Source organism: Protomyctophum parallelum, assembly GCF_964188405.1.
Source record: "Protomyctophum parallelum genome assembly, chromosome: 11".
Classification (NCBI taxonomy): Eukaryota; Metazoa; Chordata; class Actinopteri; order Myctophiformes; family Myctophidae; genus Protomyctophum; species Protomyctophum parallelum.
The window spans coordinates 41,587,037-41,604,357 of NC_139707.1; the positions used below are offsets into that span (position 1 = coordinate 41,587,037).

General features: G+C 43.1%; 3 protein-coding genes across 3 annotated transcripts; all 3 read left to right on the top strand.

Moving 5' to 3' along the window:
• The first annotated feature begins 312 nt into the window (after nucleotides 1-312).
• Nucleotides 313-12,091, top strand: slain1a (SLAIN motif family, member 1a). Its single transcript, XM_083777044.1, has 9 exons — nucleotides 313-853; nucleotides 3,523-3,659; nucleotides 6,064-6,180; nucleotides 7,237-7,359; nucleotides 7,924-8,073; nucleotides 8,494-8,823; nucleotides 9,597-9,782; nucleotides 10,304-10,637; nucleotides 11,489-12,091. The coding sequence occupies exons 1-9, from the start codon at nucleotides 405-407 to the stop codon at nucleotides 11,562-11,564; spliced, it is 1,902 nt and encodes a 633-aa protein (XP_083633170.1). The 5' UTR covers nucleotides 313-404; the 3' UTR covers nucleotides 11,565-12,091.
• An 844-nt stretch (nucleotides 12,092-12,935) lies between these two features.
• On the top strand, nucleotides 12,936-13,777 carry LOC310867014 (uncharacterized protein; the record flags this gene model as incomplete). The annotated part of the gene is made up of 3 exons (XM_083776808.1): nucleotides 12,936-12,956; nucleotides 13,062-13,225; nucleotides 13,534-13,777. The coding sequence occupies 3 exons, from the start codon at nucleotides 12,936-12,938 to the stop codon at nucleotides 13,775-13,777; spliced, it is 429 nt and encodes a 142-aa protein (XP_083632934.1).
• Nucleotides 13,778-14,440: 663 nt separating this feature from the next.
• Nucleotides 14,441-16,764, top strand: kbtbd7 (kelch repeat and BTB (POZ) domain containing 7). The gene has a single exon (XM_083777280.1). The coding sequence runs from the start codon at nucleotides 14,799-14,801 to the stop codon at nucleotides 16,665-16,667; it is 1,869 nt and encodes a 622-aa protein (XP_083633406.1). The 5' UTR covers nucleotides 14,441-14,798; the 3' UTR covers nucleotides 16,668-16,764.
• Nucleotides 16,765-17,321: the final 557 nt, after the last annotated feature.

The window sequence follows — 17,321 nt, forward strand, 5'->3', positions numbered from 1 at the left end:
TTAATTTCCAAGTCAGGAGGTTTTCTACCAAAATGTGGTGCTGCATCCTATAGATAATTGAACTGCTAATAGGGCAGCAGGCTATCATAACAGGCTATATTTTAAATGGAATACTCTCTCTCTCTGTGATTTCCACATCAGTGGTGGTGTGATGTGAATTTGAGTACGTCCTACCGACCAATCAGATGGAGGCGGTGATGCCGCTGCTATGGTCTGGCTGGCTGCACGCAGCATCTTTGGAGTGGGTGGGCTGACCCAGTCTTGTGCTCAAATCCGTGCGTGCGGAGGACAACAACGGGGGAACGGGGGGAATCAAGACACTATACTGACTATCTGAATTTAATTGGACCCTCTCTCTATGCAGGCCGTGTTATTTGTCCTGTTCTCAATGTGCGTTTTAGCAAATGGAAGCCGAAGTGTTGAACCCCCAGCTGATGGCAGACGTGAATGGTAACAATAAAATTGCCAACGCGGAGCTTGAGGTGATTAAGCTTCAAGAATTGGTCCGAAAATTGGAGAAGCAAAACGAACAATTGCGGACACGAGCGAACGCTGTAAACAATTGCACAAACGGCCCGCATCTACCAACATCATTGTGTCCGCACGGGAATACAGCGTGCTCAAATAATGGGAATCTATCTGGGACTTATGGCGTTTTAAGTCCAACGCAATCGCATCCATGTGCCCTTGGACCATACAGTTTAACGGAGGAGCCCTTTGCTTATTTTCAGCCGACCTCGTTATCGCCTGATGCTGTCGAGGACAGCAGCGGCGCCACTGGACCTACGGTTCTGGACGAGGTCGATGTTTTAGACATCAGCACCCTTCTTCCAATTGGAGAACCTGAATGCTGGTAACCTAACCGCTGTTTTTCTGTTTTATTGACCAAAATAAGACCATTGTTGCCAATTGCCATCCATACGTCAATCAACAACACATTTAAACAAAGATTTGTCTTTAAACTGTAACCAATTATAGGCGTGTGTGTGTGTGTGTGTGTGTGTGTGTGTGTGTGTGTGTGTGTGTGTGTGTGTGTGTGTGACTATGTGTGTGTGTGTGTGTGTGTGTGTGTGTGTGTGTGTGTGTTACAATCCTTTTTAGGCTGTATCTCTGGATACCAGCTGTGTGCAGTATGGATGCACACACACACACACACACACACACACACACACACACACACACACACACACACACACACACACACACACACACACAGGCATCCATGCGGCCCATTGATGTGAGAAACAAAAGGCTTCAAATATATTATCAAAAGAGCTGTGCATAATCGCACTGTGTGTAAAGAGCCTTTTTTTATATTCACAAGCGAGTTTTATCAGCTTCAAGACAGTGACACGGATTAGAGACATGCAGACATCCTTCCAGTCAGTTTCAGTTACTTGGTGGATTTGTTTTAGCTCCTGCGGGCTTAACGGAAGCACAATATCTGCTGAGCGAGGTAGCTCTTCCTATACTGACAATGCTGACTGGTGAATCTAGTGATGTGGAAAAAGTAGCACACACTTCATGCAGCACAAATTCAATTGCAGCATTTATGGCATCCAACGTTTACACTTCTTGGATGTATTGATATCTTCTCACTCCATTTAACAGAACTAATCGGCTCCAAGTTCTTCTGTCTATGACCTAGTTGCCAACAGAGGTTAGTTCTTTGCACTCTTTGGCAGTCCTACACAGAAGTGACAACCCTTTTGGCCTGGTTTGGGATTCAGAATTTGTAAATGGATAGTAACGCATGTTTTATCTTTTTTTTTTAATATATAAAACACACATTTGAACAAAAAGCTCCCAGTGGTTAGTCATAGGTTTGACTGGGAATAAGCTAGCATTCCTGTTGTAGATTATAAATTAGGGCCATAATTTCCTGAGGTGGTATAGGGCGGCTATTTGCATATCTTGTCTATGCTGTTTGTCTGTGCTCTGTATCTCTCTCAAGATGCGGGAAATGATGATTTGACAGCATGGCACAGACCCAGAAATCTATCTGAAAGAGTGCAGGCCACACTAGAGATGGATTTATTCACAACCCTGGAGCTTGGAAGGCTGGATATAGACTAAATGTAGAAACATGGGCCATGGCCACATTATCAGGGCACGGTCACCTTATAAAGACAGGAAATTGCTGCTGTCATTAAGCTCTCAAGTTTCACATTATTGGTTTGATCACTGCTGTGACCAGCAATAAAGAGGTAAGTACAAGGAAGGCACAGTGGACATTTCAGGGCCCACAGCCTAAGTGTGTACGTAAAAACCTCTCCCTTTACACAGTGCTGTAAATTGGTCTTGCCTGTTCGGGTCATTGAACTGAGATTCATATATTGCTGCTGTAAAACTCATTGCCACATCCCTCAAGGTCTCCAGCTGTTGTGTTGTTCTAATGGAGGCACAGATTGTTTCATGAACAAATACATTATTTTCTGCTTTCTTTAAAAAAAATCTCCGTTCAGTTATGTTTTAATAGCAGTTGGTACTATAGTCTGTCTGCCATTATTACATTTAATGCTAAACACTTTCAAAATGTCAGTTGACTTTTAGGCTAGCAGGACTGCAAGAAAAACCAACAAACGAAACGTACAAGAAAATAAAATAATTTGAGTTCAGTCAGGTTCACTAAAAGGCATATCCCCTAATTTTGACTCAGTGACCTGTACAGACCCTTTTACTGAATTCAAATTATTATAATTTTTTAATGTAAAGCACATTGAATTGCCTTATTGAAATGTGCTATACAAATACACTTATTATTTTAGCAATTTAGGACAGGTTACAGTATTAGATATAGTCCTACTTATCTTCCCATAGAAAAGAGTTTGCAATGCCCCACAATACTACAGTCTACGAGTGTGGCATTGCATGGGTCAACATCATGTTTAGTTTTGTAACATATTGCATCATACATTTGAACAGTTTTCTCCTATTTTGGTCAAAGTGGAAATATTGTGCACTAATATTAATCGATTGGCCTCCTGACTGGCCTCTTGAACTGTAAATTATAGTCGGTCAACAAAACACATGACACGTAACATAAATGCTAGCATAAATGCTTAGTTATAAATGAAACTAAATGTGCGTGCGTGCGTACTGTATGGCTTAACATTCAGCCCTTCACCTCACAGGTCACGGCTTTACCCTGAGATCGTATACTGTAGTGAGTATAATAGTATAAAGTATAGCCTTGGGAACCAACTGTTCGCGAGCCACGTGGCCCATAGGTCAGGTACCTATATCTCCTCCTGTTTCCTTACGATTTGGCAGCTTTATATATATACTAACTACTAAGTATACCCCCTGGATATGACTGCCAAGTACAGAGGCATTGGGGTGCCATGTTTATAGTGTTTTATAGGCATGACTGCTGCTGGGGATTGTACCCTGACCTCACAGTCTCAGGGTGGAGTGGACCATTAAACCACAAGGCCACTGAGCTGGTCCCCATGACAGGGACAGTATACAGGCACGTCAGATATATCTTGGAATAAATTGCAAGTGATGCTCTGTTTCCAGGCTGTACGTGAGTCCCAAAGCCTGGCTACAAGGGGAGAGTGTCCTCAGCCCTCTCCGGTGGTGCAGGCTGGTACTGGACCATCCAGGGCCAGAGGTGGAACTGGCTAAGAGGACCCTCTGTCACAGATTGGACCAAGGTATGGTATCATGACAACCAGACCAGGCCTTTATCTGTGACTACACATCTAGACTTCTGTCTTGCGGTTACTAACATATGATCATAATCTGTGACACACTTAACACAATTGGTCTCAACGTGATGCAACAGGATTTCCACTGGGCATTCTTTGCGCACAGCTGTCTGAAAGCTAACAATTTAAAACACTTGCTTTTGAGACAAATCGTGATGTCGGAGAGACTATTTACCATTGATGCCTGAGGCCGAATCTGGGAACGCCTTCTAGGGGGCCTGACCTAAGGTTTCTGAAAACCTTCAAACTCTGATTTTTTAAATAGTTATGTTGCTAGATGTATAGCAATAACTGATGAGACACAGAGAGCACGCCGGCATCAAAGGTAGAGCAGCGTATAGGTTGCACCAGGCGTCAATATATAAATTATATATAATTTATAATATTATATAGTATAAAGAACTATGGTCACTTTCTCTTCCTTGTGACGCAACTTCAACTCCTAAGATGTCCAGTTGTAACTTTTTAAAGGCATGTTATGTCAAGCACAAAGTGGTCTCCATTCTAAAATTGTAAACTTAAATGTAGCAAAACGCCAACTGCTGCATGGTTTCCATCTAGAGTATTTTCTTTCTTCCAATACTTCCTTTGAACCAGATTCATTCAGCTTGCAAAACAGTCTCCTCCACAGTGTACTGTATGCAACTATGCATGTATGTGTCTTTGTGTCCATATCCATTTTACTATTTAGGGATTTCAGAGATCAGCTATTCTTGTATAAATTATTCAGTGTGGGCCCCTCCCTTTCCTGAGTGCCTGTCTGTCTGTCTGTCTGTCTGTCTGTGCGTGCGTGTGTGCGGGGGTGCGTGTGATTCAGGGTCCTCTTCTTCTTTTACTAAAGATGGATTCATTGAAGGTTGGCTCTCCTCCCCAGGGTCATGAATACATCCTTGTTCCTGAGTCCCAGTAACTGTTGTTTATGTAACTAGCCGTGAATGCTAGTTTTATCCAGTAGTGGACTGGCTAATTATGTTAAGAATGCCAAATGCTCTGCACTCCTCTCTCTCTCTCTCTCTCTCTCTCTCTCTCTCTCTCTCTCTCTCTCTCTCTCTCTCTCTCTCTCTCTCTCTCTCTCTCTCTCGCTCTAACAATCCAGAATGGTAAACTCAATGTTTTTAGCATATACTGTAGGCTTATAGATATATACATATTTTCAGCACACATTCTTGAATATAATTCTAGGTTGTCTTCGCTCACTGTTATTTGGTATGACAGCATAGAATAAATCAAGAACAGGAAAAAATAAATTATTGATTAGAGTGTCTACTGTCTGAGCATATAATGTTTAACATGTAACGTTATCTAATTACACGCTCATTCCTCAACACCTACTGATTATGAGATCCCCTCCAAAACGTAACTGTTACAGTAAAGGCGTGCACCAGTCACACTAAAAGCTCACAGTGCGTTGCATCGTAACACCTATGCTCATGCATACAGTATGTGCTCATGTAAATAAGAGAAAGGAAATAGATTTGTGAATGGAAGGTGAGAGACTGACAAAACACAGAGAAACAGAGAGAGAGAAAGAGAGACATGGTGACAGTGTTGTTTTGGCAGAAATTCTTTATGTTAGTTTTAGCCATAGTCTCTTGACTAGTTTTTATTTAGTTTTAGTCACATTTTAGTCACCTGGAACGTTTTAGTGTTGGTCTAGTTTTAGTCGACTAAATATCACAAGACTTTCGACTAATTTGACTAAATCAACCGTAGTTTTAGTCGACAAAAATACATTTTGGCGGGCCTTGATGCCGTCGTAATGAGTGTTAAAAAAATGTAAAATGGTGCATTTATATAGCGCCTTTATCCAAGGCGCTTTACAGAGATTGTGCATTACATTCACCCATTCACACACACATTCATACACCGATGGCAGCGGAAACCATGCAAGGCACCAACTAGCACATCGGGAGCAATTAGGGGTTCAGTGTCTTGCTCAAGGACACTTCGACAGTAACTCTGGGGGAGCCCGGGTTCGAACTGGCAACCTTACGGTTGCACATCCAGGCACTCTACCCCTGAGCCACCGCCGCCCCCTAGTGTTTTTACGCTTATTTCAGCATGCAACCAACTGTAAAATGACTTATACTGGATCTCTTGTCCACTAGTCCCACTTTTAGTCGAAATTGTCAATATATTTAGTCTTAGTTTTAGCCATCACAGCTTTTCTATTCCCATTTCGTCAGTGAAAAAAGGGTAGTCGACGAACATTTTTCGTCGTAGTATTAGTCGACGAAATCAACACTGCAAGGTGGAGTGTCTCATCATAATAACCAACCATGTGCTTCCTCACCGCTGTCCTCATAATAACCAACATGTGCTTCCTCACCTTTGTCTTTGTCCCTCCTAGCCAAGCGGTGGCGAGGTGTCCCCTCTGTACGTCCCTACAGCTGCATAGAGGGTCTGTCCACCCTCAGCTGTCCCGTCCTGCCTTATACTAAACCTGCTGCACTAACCGATTCCCCAGGTAACAAATGAATGCACACACACACGCACCGGCGCAATCATATCTAACCACCACTAACCAGAAAAAAGGGGGTTGCTAGAATTCCTCTATACTGATCATAATTTGCACATTTGACAGGTGTTGCATATGATAACCAAGAAGCCACGTACTCGTCGTTATTGAGCACATATGAAAATCAGTAGCTCAATATACTACGAGTGACCTTGAGTGTCGTATTACGTGTAGATCATCGGATATCTGAGGATTCTTGTCTTTGTAATGTAGTCTAAGCGATCATTACATGAGGAAAATGTGCTGCTGCTGTATTTCTTTCCACCGGTCTGTTCTTTGGAAAATGCAAGGTTTGCATACCTGATGCAATGCTGCATGATGAAGTGCAAAGAAGACATTTAAAGAAGAACCACTCACAGTATTGGAGATACTAATAATAACATAGCATTTAATACGATTGCTCGTTAATGGCTTTATTTAATGTGTGAAATGTGAAATGACAGATGACAGATACTAGCTTAGAGTTAAGCTAAATCCTCAGTTTAGCTCGCATAGAGATGCAATTTTGCATAAACCGTTGGCTGAGGCCAAAAAAGGATCTTGCATGTTGTATAAGATGTCGCACATATTGACCACATAATTTGTTAGCCTTTTAACTAGGCTAATTTTTTCTTAATATCTTTTTGCAAAGCGATTTTGACATTCAGAAAATAAGTGATCTTCATGCATTTGAAAAAACATGGCACAATATATCATGTCACATCACTCGAAAATCGGTTATTTTCGGCAACCGAAGTATAGATTAGACTTTATTCTGTGTTTCAACCATACTTGGTTGTACATCAAATAGCAGAAATAGCAGATCTACAAGCTCACAACGCATCCCAACGTTATGCATTGTGAGCTTGTAGATCTTCCATTTATGGCAGATCTAATCATGTTCACCTATTTCTGCCGAATGTTCTGGGGTGCTGGGGTTCATGTGGTTAAAACGCTTCTCCCTTCCACTGTCTCTCTCTCTCTCTCTCTCTCTCTCTCTCTCTCTCTCTCTCTCTCTCCTCCCAGCTCCGTTCCCTTCATCCAGTCAACCTTTACAACCTTTACAACAGACCCTCCCAGCCCCAGGAAGGGTCTGCTGCAGCCTAGCCGACAGAACTCCCACCTTCCTCTCCAGTGCCGCACTCCACAGTAAGACGTCACGCTGATAATCTGTCTTCATGCTCTACTTTTCATCACTGCAGTTTCGTCCAGTGTGTGTTACACGGAAGTCTATTTTTAATATATGACTATGTAGTGCACATGTCGTCAGGTTCACACGTTTGTGAGAGTTCCTGGGTATGTTGTAGAGATCTCCGCCTACTGTTTAAACGGCTGGTGACATCTAAATTCAATGCTAGACCTTCACCCACTGCTTTGAAAAACAATCATGATGCCGCCCTCAATTGAAGTTTTTGCTTCGCAATGCTGGTTTAATTGTTACCACCCAGCTCAAGGCCCTACCTTCACATGTCATCTCACCAGATGTTTTGTTAGGCAGAGATCTCCGAACGTCTGTCTTATGAGAGTGTGTGTACGTTTGTCGTGCTTATATCCCATCCACATGTACAGTTGAAGTGCAATTTCTCCTGCTTCTTGCCTTGGCTGAATATACAATAACTTCTTTTCGCAGTCAGGAAGATATCCAGGCCCGGTTATGGCCGATATGCCGCCTCAGGCAAGATCATTGTCTGACTGACTCTGCCTTGTTTATAGATGCTGGTCGCAAACATGCAGCAATCAGCCCCCAGTCCTCCTTGGACAGTGAGCTGGGCGTGTCAGAGCTGGAGGATGACACCATCTCTATGGGATACAAGCTGCAGGACATGACAGATGTCCAGGTCATGGCGCGTCTTCAGGAGGAAAGTGAGTCATGTGTCCACACTGTCCATTGTATTTGTTTAGTATTAGAAGAACTAGAACTAGAAGAAGTTGTTAACATAGAGCAGGACTAAAGATAATGATGCATGAGCTGCTGCCGACACCTTATTAAAACAATACAATAGGCTTCAACATTCTGAAGATCTGGAGACAGGGTGGCATTCTGTACATGCACTGGCAGCAAGCTGATTACACTGCTGGCAAGGAGGTAGTCGTTCACATCAAATGAAAGATTCACTTTAATTCTTTAATTTCACTATAAATACAAGAACAAATAAAAAAAATTCATTTTTCATTTTTTGCTTTGTCTTCTGCTGTAGCGGAATATGTCTTGAGAGATTAGCATCTGTGAGGTTCAGGGTCCACTTGCCTGCCCCCAGTCCAACATGATTCCTCTTTCTCAAGGTCTCCGACAAGACTATGCCTCTACATCAACTACAGTCAGCCGCAGAAGCTCCAGCTTCTCCATACACTCCCTCAGGCGCAGTGAGATGGACCTGGAGGAGGAGGACGAGGATGACGAAGGGTATGACCAGCTCCCTCCCCCCCAGCCTCGGCTGTTCCGCACCGGGTCTATGCAGCGGGGCAGCCTGCCCCACTCCCACACCTTCAGTAGTATCAGAGACTGCAGACGTAGTCCCTCTACCCCACAGTACCCCCTCAGTGGACTCTCCCAGTACTCTGGCCCGTCAAGTCTGACCACAGACATGCATGCAGGCTACAGGAACGGCACAGGTGAGCATGGAAGTTCTTTAATTTATGTATTATTGTTGTTGTATTAACCCTTTTTTCCCCTTCTTTTTGGGTCTAAAACAAATGTTTTAGATTAGAGCAACCCAATTCTTTTATGAGGAATTCACTATCCACACTGCACAGCATAAAACGTCTCCGTAAGCCAGGCCATCAGTTACACTAATTTGAGATGCCTCTGCTCTGACCAGATGGGTTCAGTTTGTGCCAAGACGGATTAAAGTAGGACCCCTTGATGATTGGATGAGAATGGTATCCTTGGGTAGGGTTGTAATTCTGATTTAAACTTCCCCTCCACTGGTTTAATTGATAGTTAGGGTACGTTTATGGTATTTTCTTTGTACCATTGTTATTTTATGCTAAGTGAGGAGGATAGAAAGTCTAATTTTTTTATGGGGCATCATAAAGTAAGTTAACAAGCTGATTGATTATCTGTTTTTATTATGTCATGAAAGCATGCCATGGATGTTTTTATGAAAGCGTAAAAAAAACGCTTGATTTGGTTCATAAAGTGTAATCCTGTTATATTGTAATGTATTATAGTTATTAAATATTACTATATCGTATTTATGTAATTAAGTTCATGGAATGAACACACTGCCTGTAAGCACAAAAACCCTTGTGAAAGCTTCCAAGAAGAAATGTCTTTCTCATAAATGTTCTATACACTTTGTCTCACAATGTCTGAAGCTGAAAATGTCTGAATTATGTAGTGTCTAAAAAAACGCTTGATCTACTTTGTTGGTACGGTTGCATAGACAAGCTTCGCAGAAGCATGCCCAACCTGCTCCGAGCTCCCAGCATGCCTAGTGTCCTCAGTATTCCAAGCCTGGCTTCCCCTGTCAACCCCTCCCATGGTCCCTCTTCCTTGCCAATGATGTCCTCCCTCCGGAACAGCCAGAGTTTTGACTCGTCCAATGGGCTTGCACGACTCCAGTCGTCTAGTAAGACATGCCTCCTCCGTATGCAGAAATAAATCCTTAAAAAAAACATACCATGGTTTATCCTCGGGTTGAGTACAGAGTGGCGTAGAGGGTGCGCTGTGACTGGCCAGTCCCTGTGATTGACAGCCTACACCTAAACCTTTTACTGAGGTTAAGGTTAGGGTTAGCCTAACCTTAACCTCAGTAAAACTATACCTAAACCTAACCCTAACCCTAACCCTAACCCTAACCTTAACCTCAGTAAAACTATACCTAAACCTAACCCTAACCTTAACCTCAGTAAAACTATACCTAAACCTAACCTCAGTAAAACTAACGCAGTGGCTGGGGGGCGTTTCCAAGAACCCGAAGCCGAGGATAAAACCATGGTAGCAACACAAAACACTTTTTGTCCTGCATGCTAATAAGGCTATTCTACCCAGTTTTCTTAAGAAAAGTACAAGATTTGAGCGTGTTACTTGCAAAGAAGTTACTGACGTAAGAGCCTTAATCTTGCTTTTGCTTTGTCCTGTGTGTTCCAGTTCCTTCCCCAGGCCAACTCAGTCAGCGGGTCCAGAGTGTGGGAAACTTCCCTACCACGCCCCGGCACCCTCTGAAAGCCACCGCCTACGTCAGCCCGACAGTCCAGCAGGGTCCCCCCGCCACCACTCTTTCCTCCTCTGTCAGTCTGCACTCTATCCCCTGCAACGGAACCCTGCCCCAACCCATTAAACCCAGCAGTACCTCTGTACCGCAACCTCTAAAACACGTCTCCACCCAATCTGCTGCTCCTCGCAGTTCCCTACCTCGCCCAGCTTCTTTTGTAGGAACCAATGGGACGCCGCGTCCCAGTAAAATCGCCCAGCCCACACGCAGGTAAGCCATTAGAATGATTCAAGACTTCTTCAGTGTTACATTTTGTATTATGGGTACATTTGGGATGTATATATTGGGGGAAATGTATTGCAAGAAAGAACTAATGCTTCTGGTGTATAGGGACCTTAAGAAATCTAAAATCCCCACTAGAAGCCCTTAGTCACGTGTCTGTTGCTCCCTACTCCCAGTTGGAAATTGGCTGATGGTGGTGTTCATTGGGCTATATAGCTTGAGGAACCAGATATAACCTGGCACCACTTCTCCATTGAACTCAAGAAACAAGTTCTATTTGGTTTTGATTGTACTCTGGCTTGATATAAGAACTGCAGTGCAGAGGGCACAGAAAATCCCTGGCCACTCATTTCAATTAAAGTTGCTCACCCAGCACATACTCCCCTGGAAGTATCTCTTTTTGAGGTCATATAGAGCATGCGCTTTAGCGTCCTTTGTGTGTCTTACGACTTACGGCAAGCTTGCAGTACCAGAGTTGGGCAACTTTTGCCTCAACTTCTGCCTCAACCACCATGGGTTCTTGGTGGTGCTACAGCAATGGGGTCACCAAAATCATTAGGAATTTATGAGACCTCTTGTGTTGAGATATTGTTATTTTGACCTGAGGCAGGGTGGTGCTAGACGATGATACGTCATGGGATCACTCAAATATTTAGGGGTCATCTTCCAAGGAACATCAATACACTCTGCCCATTAAATGGTCATTGTCCAATGTAAAATTATGTTTTTTTAACATACACAAGGATATTCGTTATGTTTAGAGCTCACTTAATCTGATTCCATTTGTAAGGCTTGAGAAACAATGTAACTAACTAACTACCAAACCTGTCTCTTCACAGTTTAATGCCTCCCCCAAAGAGCCTGGCTGCCCTGAGTGCCCTGAGGGATGGCAGCTGGAAAGATGGCTGCTACTGAACCAAGTGTGAGGTGAAGACCGAGAGGTGTACACAGGGTAAAGCTGCATGGGGCGCCGACTGAGGCTAAAGCTTCGTGTCTGGAGGGCTCGTTCCTACAAGGCTGAGACCCAACGGAGGGTGACTGTTAGCGTCTGGGAAGCACTGTTTATCACAGAGGACTAGAGACAAGCAGCAAGGGTCCAGCAGGCTGGATCTGTAGCGTACTACCTTCAGAAACACAAAACCGATGCATTTCTAAATTGACCTGGCAAGATGCTGATAATCAATTATTTGATATTGGATTCTGATATGTGCTTTTTTTGATTTGGCATTGTGGTTAGTTTATATTATTTCATACAGTAGAATGGAAAACCAGCTCCCGCTGAAAGATTATAATTAGGCTATGCGTTTATACAAGTCCAAGCTTATCATGATTTTCTATTATATAATGTCACCTTTATTCTGTTATGTCAGTTAAGATCGCTGTGTCAAATGAGAAAGCTGAGATTGAAGTTGGAAGTTTTGTTACATTTTGTGCCTGTTATAAAAGTGGTGGAATTCATGTCAGTTATATTTATTGTTTTGGAACTTCAGCACTTTTTTATCAGCATTATATTTAACACGTCAAAATGAAAGGTCTGCTTTGTTTGTTTATTAACTAAAATAATGACATTTAGTAACGTAAAACGTAACTATACACATGTTTTGGCTAGTTTCTTGTCATTACTGTTTACAAGACGGCCAATATTTTATTAATGTTCTTTAATAAACATTAGTGCTGCAATGATATTGCACATACTTGCTTTTCATGGATGACAATAAATTAAAGAAGAAGTGCATTTTTGAAGTGAATAAAAGGGTTTTCCAAATATTTCTCTCCATCTCAACATCTTTCTGTGGCATAAAATACATGCACGGAACAGATTTTTACATTATTTTCACAATGCCGTATCAGTGAATATCTGTGTACCCGGTCAAATTTAGATGGCATTATTACTCATCATAACATTCTAAAAAGCATTACAACAATGTATTTTTCTCTGTAGTAACAACAGTAAGTAATTTAGTGTAATATTCAAATAGTTATTCAGTAATTGAGTTACTTGGGGTCTACTGGAAATCGTTAACTCTGAAAAGCTCCCAGGGGGGGGGGGGGGGGGGGGGAATTGAATAATCTTTAACAGCATGGTATGTTGATATTGACTCACCCAGGCAACATTTAGGTCACAACTTATTTTGTAAAGAAAGTGAACAGGCAAGTAACGTTTCTTCCTATCATTGTGTATGTATAACAGATATTAGTTCAGCAATCTTGATACATTTGATTTCATATAATTTGAGCTCCATAAAATTTTGACCAGAGGGAGCTTTTGGTTTCCTTGCGAAGATCATGCCCAATAAATCACAAGAGGTAAGTCAGTCTGAAGACTATTTCCACAAAAGCATTTACAGTATGGTTTTCAAGTGATTTATGACAAATATTTGTTATTATTTCAGTATATTGTGACTTTCTTAGGATGCTGTAATCAACTTGAAGACAGTGCAGGACATTTCCGGGAAGCTTAGTTTTGAGTGGACAGTTCTGGCATATGAACTTGGCTTCACTAGAGCTGAGATCAGGCAGTTCCAAACCAAATCCTCAGAAAAGAGAGTCCAGGCCCGGAACATGTTGGAGAGCTGGTATATTGTGTGTGTGTGTGTGTGTGTGTGTGTGTGTGTGTGTGTGTGTGTGTGTGTGTGTGTGTGTGTGTGTGTGTGCGTGTGTGCGTGTGTGTGTGTGTGTGTGTGTGTGTGTGTGTGTGTGTGTGTGTGTGTGTGTGTGTACACATGCCTTATGATCCTGATTCCTCATGCAATTCAAGTGTGGCAGCAGCAAGTTATAAATTCTCCTAGTTTAATCATAAATCAGTCGTCTAATCATTGTATCACCCGTGCCTTTGGTCTCTCATCTCTCTATAATCTAATGCACTGATCTTTGGTACTTATAGGTATGAGAGATCAAGGGAAAAGCCAAACAAGACCAAGCTCCTGCAAGATGGCCTGGAGCGTGCAGGCAGGCGTGACCTGGCCGAGAGGCTCCGCTGTCTGCACTGGGGCCAACAGAGGCTGAGCCACAGAGTGGAGCTGCCTTCTGCCTTTCCCTTCCTTATTACAGTCCAGAAGACCATCCATAACCAAGAGGGCCTACGCCGAATAAATGACCTCAACCACAGATGCACCGGAGGGTCATAAAACTGACTATGTACACACATGGACAACATATTCTTGTAGAAATCTTTGCATTCTTGCCTTCTACCAATATTGAACACACGACGAGACGGTGACTTTGCTGTTTTGTTTCAGTGAAATCAAAATAAATTATTGCAATAAAATGTAGATCTGCTGATGTGACTGCTCAAAAAGCAACTACCTATTACTGTATATCTCATAAACCTGTTTATAAAGAATGGATTCGAATATGGCTTTTAATAGCTATACTTTAAATTGAACTTTCATTGCAATATGTCATCATTTGAACAATATAAATTCATATAAAATAAATCTGTCACTTATCCAAGAGGGAAATAATTAAATGAGGGATATATGTGTGTGTGTGTGTGTGTGTGTGTGTGTGTGTGTGTGTGTGTGTGTGTGTGTGTGTGTGTGTGTGTGTGTGTGTGTGTGTGTGTGTGTGTGTGTGTGTGTGTGTGTGTGTGTGTGTGTGTGTGTGTGTATAATATATATATATATATATATATATATATATATATATATATATATATACACACTGAAGTCAACCAAACATGCATGTCTTCAACAACCAATCAGAAACACGGTCAGTCAATCCCAGCAACTGCAGCAAGATTGTGTGAGCATGCACTGAGCGGCTGTTGTATTTTTGAAAAGCAAAACCTCTCTGAAGAAGACAGATCAGATATCAGCTCTGACTGGAAGATATCAATCGAGATAAATGGATATAGTTGTTTAAATAATCTTAAAGAGTAACGGATCTATATTTTGACGGTATGATATGATTTATGGTCATCCGGATACATAAATCTGGCATGCATCTTGGTTAAGTGTCTGTCCACCGACATGTAGCAAGCTATTGCTAATGTTTGCATAGCATGTTTGTTTTTCATTGATAAACCAATGTTATTTGACCAGCGCACGGACATTTTCACGTTATCATCAAGAATATCCGTATGTATGGGACTTTTGTTTGACAATTTACTGCTAATATATCTCTGGACTGACTGGACACATTGCATCAATGGCTTCTTTACTGAGTTACTTCAGTGGTCCCGAAGAATTGGAGGATGCGAATCATGCTCGGGACTTGATGCAAGGATTGAAATTATTGTACGACTCTCGGGTTCTCGCTGATGTTACTATCGGAGTGAAAAGCGACGAGTCCCTGCTCCACGGCGCCGTGTCCGGGAAATGTGACATTGAAAAACTTTTCCTGTGTAACCGCAATATACTCGCTGCTGCCAGTCCTTATTTCAAAGGCATGTTCACCGGTGGCTTAAATGAGAGTATGCAGGAAAAAGTGATAATTTGTGGCGTCGACGCCGAATCCATGTCTGTGATCATAGATTACTGTTACACAGGGAAAGTTAGAATCACAGAGGGCAATGTCCAGAGGCTTTATTCAGCTGCCAATATGCTGCAACTTGACTATATCAGGCAAGCGTGCTCAAGTTTTATGTCAAGGAGGCTGGACGTCTCAAATTGTGTGGGAATTCTAAAATTTGCTGACACTTATGGCAATCCAGAGTTGAAGGACAAAGCTCGAGCCTTCATAGCCAGGAACTTTTGTCAGCTTTGTAGTGGGAGGGAGCTTTGTGAGCTTGACTTGATGCAGCTGAAGGAGATACTGTGTCTAGACACCTTAGATGTGGATTGTGAAAGGAAGGTGTGCTCAGCTGCCCTACAGTGGATTGAGGCCAATGTACGAGAGGAAAATGAAGATGCTTTGCAAGTACTCCGGTGTGTACGCTGGGACTTGTTTAATGAGAAAGATAAAGGTTACCTGGAGGAACGTATGGCTATTCCTGTCCTAGAGAAATACCTTGCACATTTCATTAACAGGTCAGAAGAGGAGAGCCAGGCCATGTCTGCCAAAGTGCACATACCAAAACACAGAATAGGTGTGAGCGCAAAGGAAATGATCCTCTTCTTCGGCCTACCAAATGACAACATAATGTGCTGTGACCCTTACTCAGAGGAGCTCTACTTCATGGCCCCGCCTCTCGTGGACCTCAGCACGCAGGACTACAAGCGTTCGACCATGGAGTCCTTGATCGCCTGTGCCACGCCCGAACACAACCTTTACCTCGCCTCGCACCTCTCCAAGCACTTCTGGGTCTACGACCCCGTGTCGAACAGCTGGCAGGAGTTGGCAGAGAGGCCTCTGGGAAGGATGCACTCTGGGATGGGCTATCTCAATGGGCACGTGTACATCCTGGGTGGCAGAAACCCCGTGACGGACGTCCGACTGAAGGAGGTGGAGTGTTACAGTGTCCAGAGGAACCAGTGGACGTTCGTGGCCCCTCTGCCCCACTCCCTGGGCAAGATGCAGGTGGTGTCGCTCAACGATCACCTGTACGTGGTGAACAAACGGCGGCTGCTTTGCTACGACCCCAAGAGGAACCGCTGGCGCCACTGCGGCTCGCTGAGGAGAGACAAGCTTCACAAGGCCTGCATCTTTCAGGACCAGATCATCTGCGTGTGCGACATCCCCGTGGTGAAGGCCTACAGCCCAAGCCGGGGGGAGTGGAAGAGGATGGGGGACATTCCTATCGATAGCCGTGCCCTGAACTACCAGGTGATTCAGCACAACGGCAAGCTGCTTCTGCTCACTCAGACCTTACTGCAACACAATAAGAACCGGGTGCTCATCCACGAATACGACCAGACCAGGGACAACTGGAAAAATGTTATGGCAGTGTATGTGTCCTCATTGGGACCTGTATGCGTCTCAACTCGTGTGTACCCAGCGTGTTTGGGTTCTGCACACAGCTTCTCCACTGAGGAGGACGATGACAGCGGCTCCAGTGCTGACTGGGAGTTTTATGGGATGACGGATGCAGTTTCAGACTCTGGGAGCTCCAGTTCTTTCTCAGATGAGAATTGGTAGCAAGCATTCTAAAGGCTCATTCATAGTCTGGATTTTCGGTGGTGAGGTGTCCACCGAACTACAACATGACGTCACGAGCCGCGGTGAAGAGCAAACCACTGCCACCGCCCCAGACCTGCTCTCTGTTTTTACTCGCCACCGCTCAACATTATTTCAGCTCCGGTGGTCACCTCACCACCGTAGTGGTGGTCTGCCTCACCACCGAAAATTCAGACTATGAATGAGCCTTAATTGTGTCAAAGGATGTCTCAAAGGGATTTCTGTGTTCTGTATGTCCAAGAAAAATAAAATGGTGCTATTGATGATTGAGTATTAAAAACTACAATTTACTGTGAAGACATAAATCTTTTTTTAAACACAGGTCCTTGTGTTAAGAGTTTATGGTCTGTGCAGTGTGCACTAACTGGATGAGCCAAGTTCAGCCAAACCTTGTTTATTTCTCCAATAGTTAGGCTACTAATTTATGTCTTGAGTTAAATGATTCTATCGCACTTATCTGTATTACTTAATTAACCATTTTATTTCATATAATCTATTGGCCCCAAATGTCAAGAGAGTAGGGCTTTGGGCATGTTTTCTTACTTGGTGCACCCATTTAATTATGATGTGAACATGATTTATTGAGGGGGTTGAAATCAGCTGTTGAAATGTTAA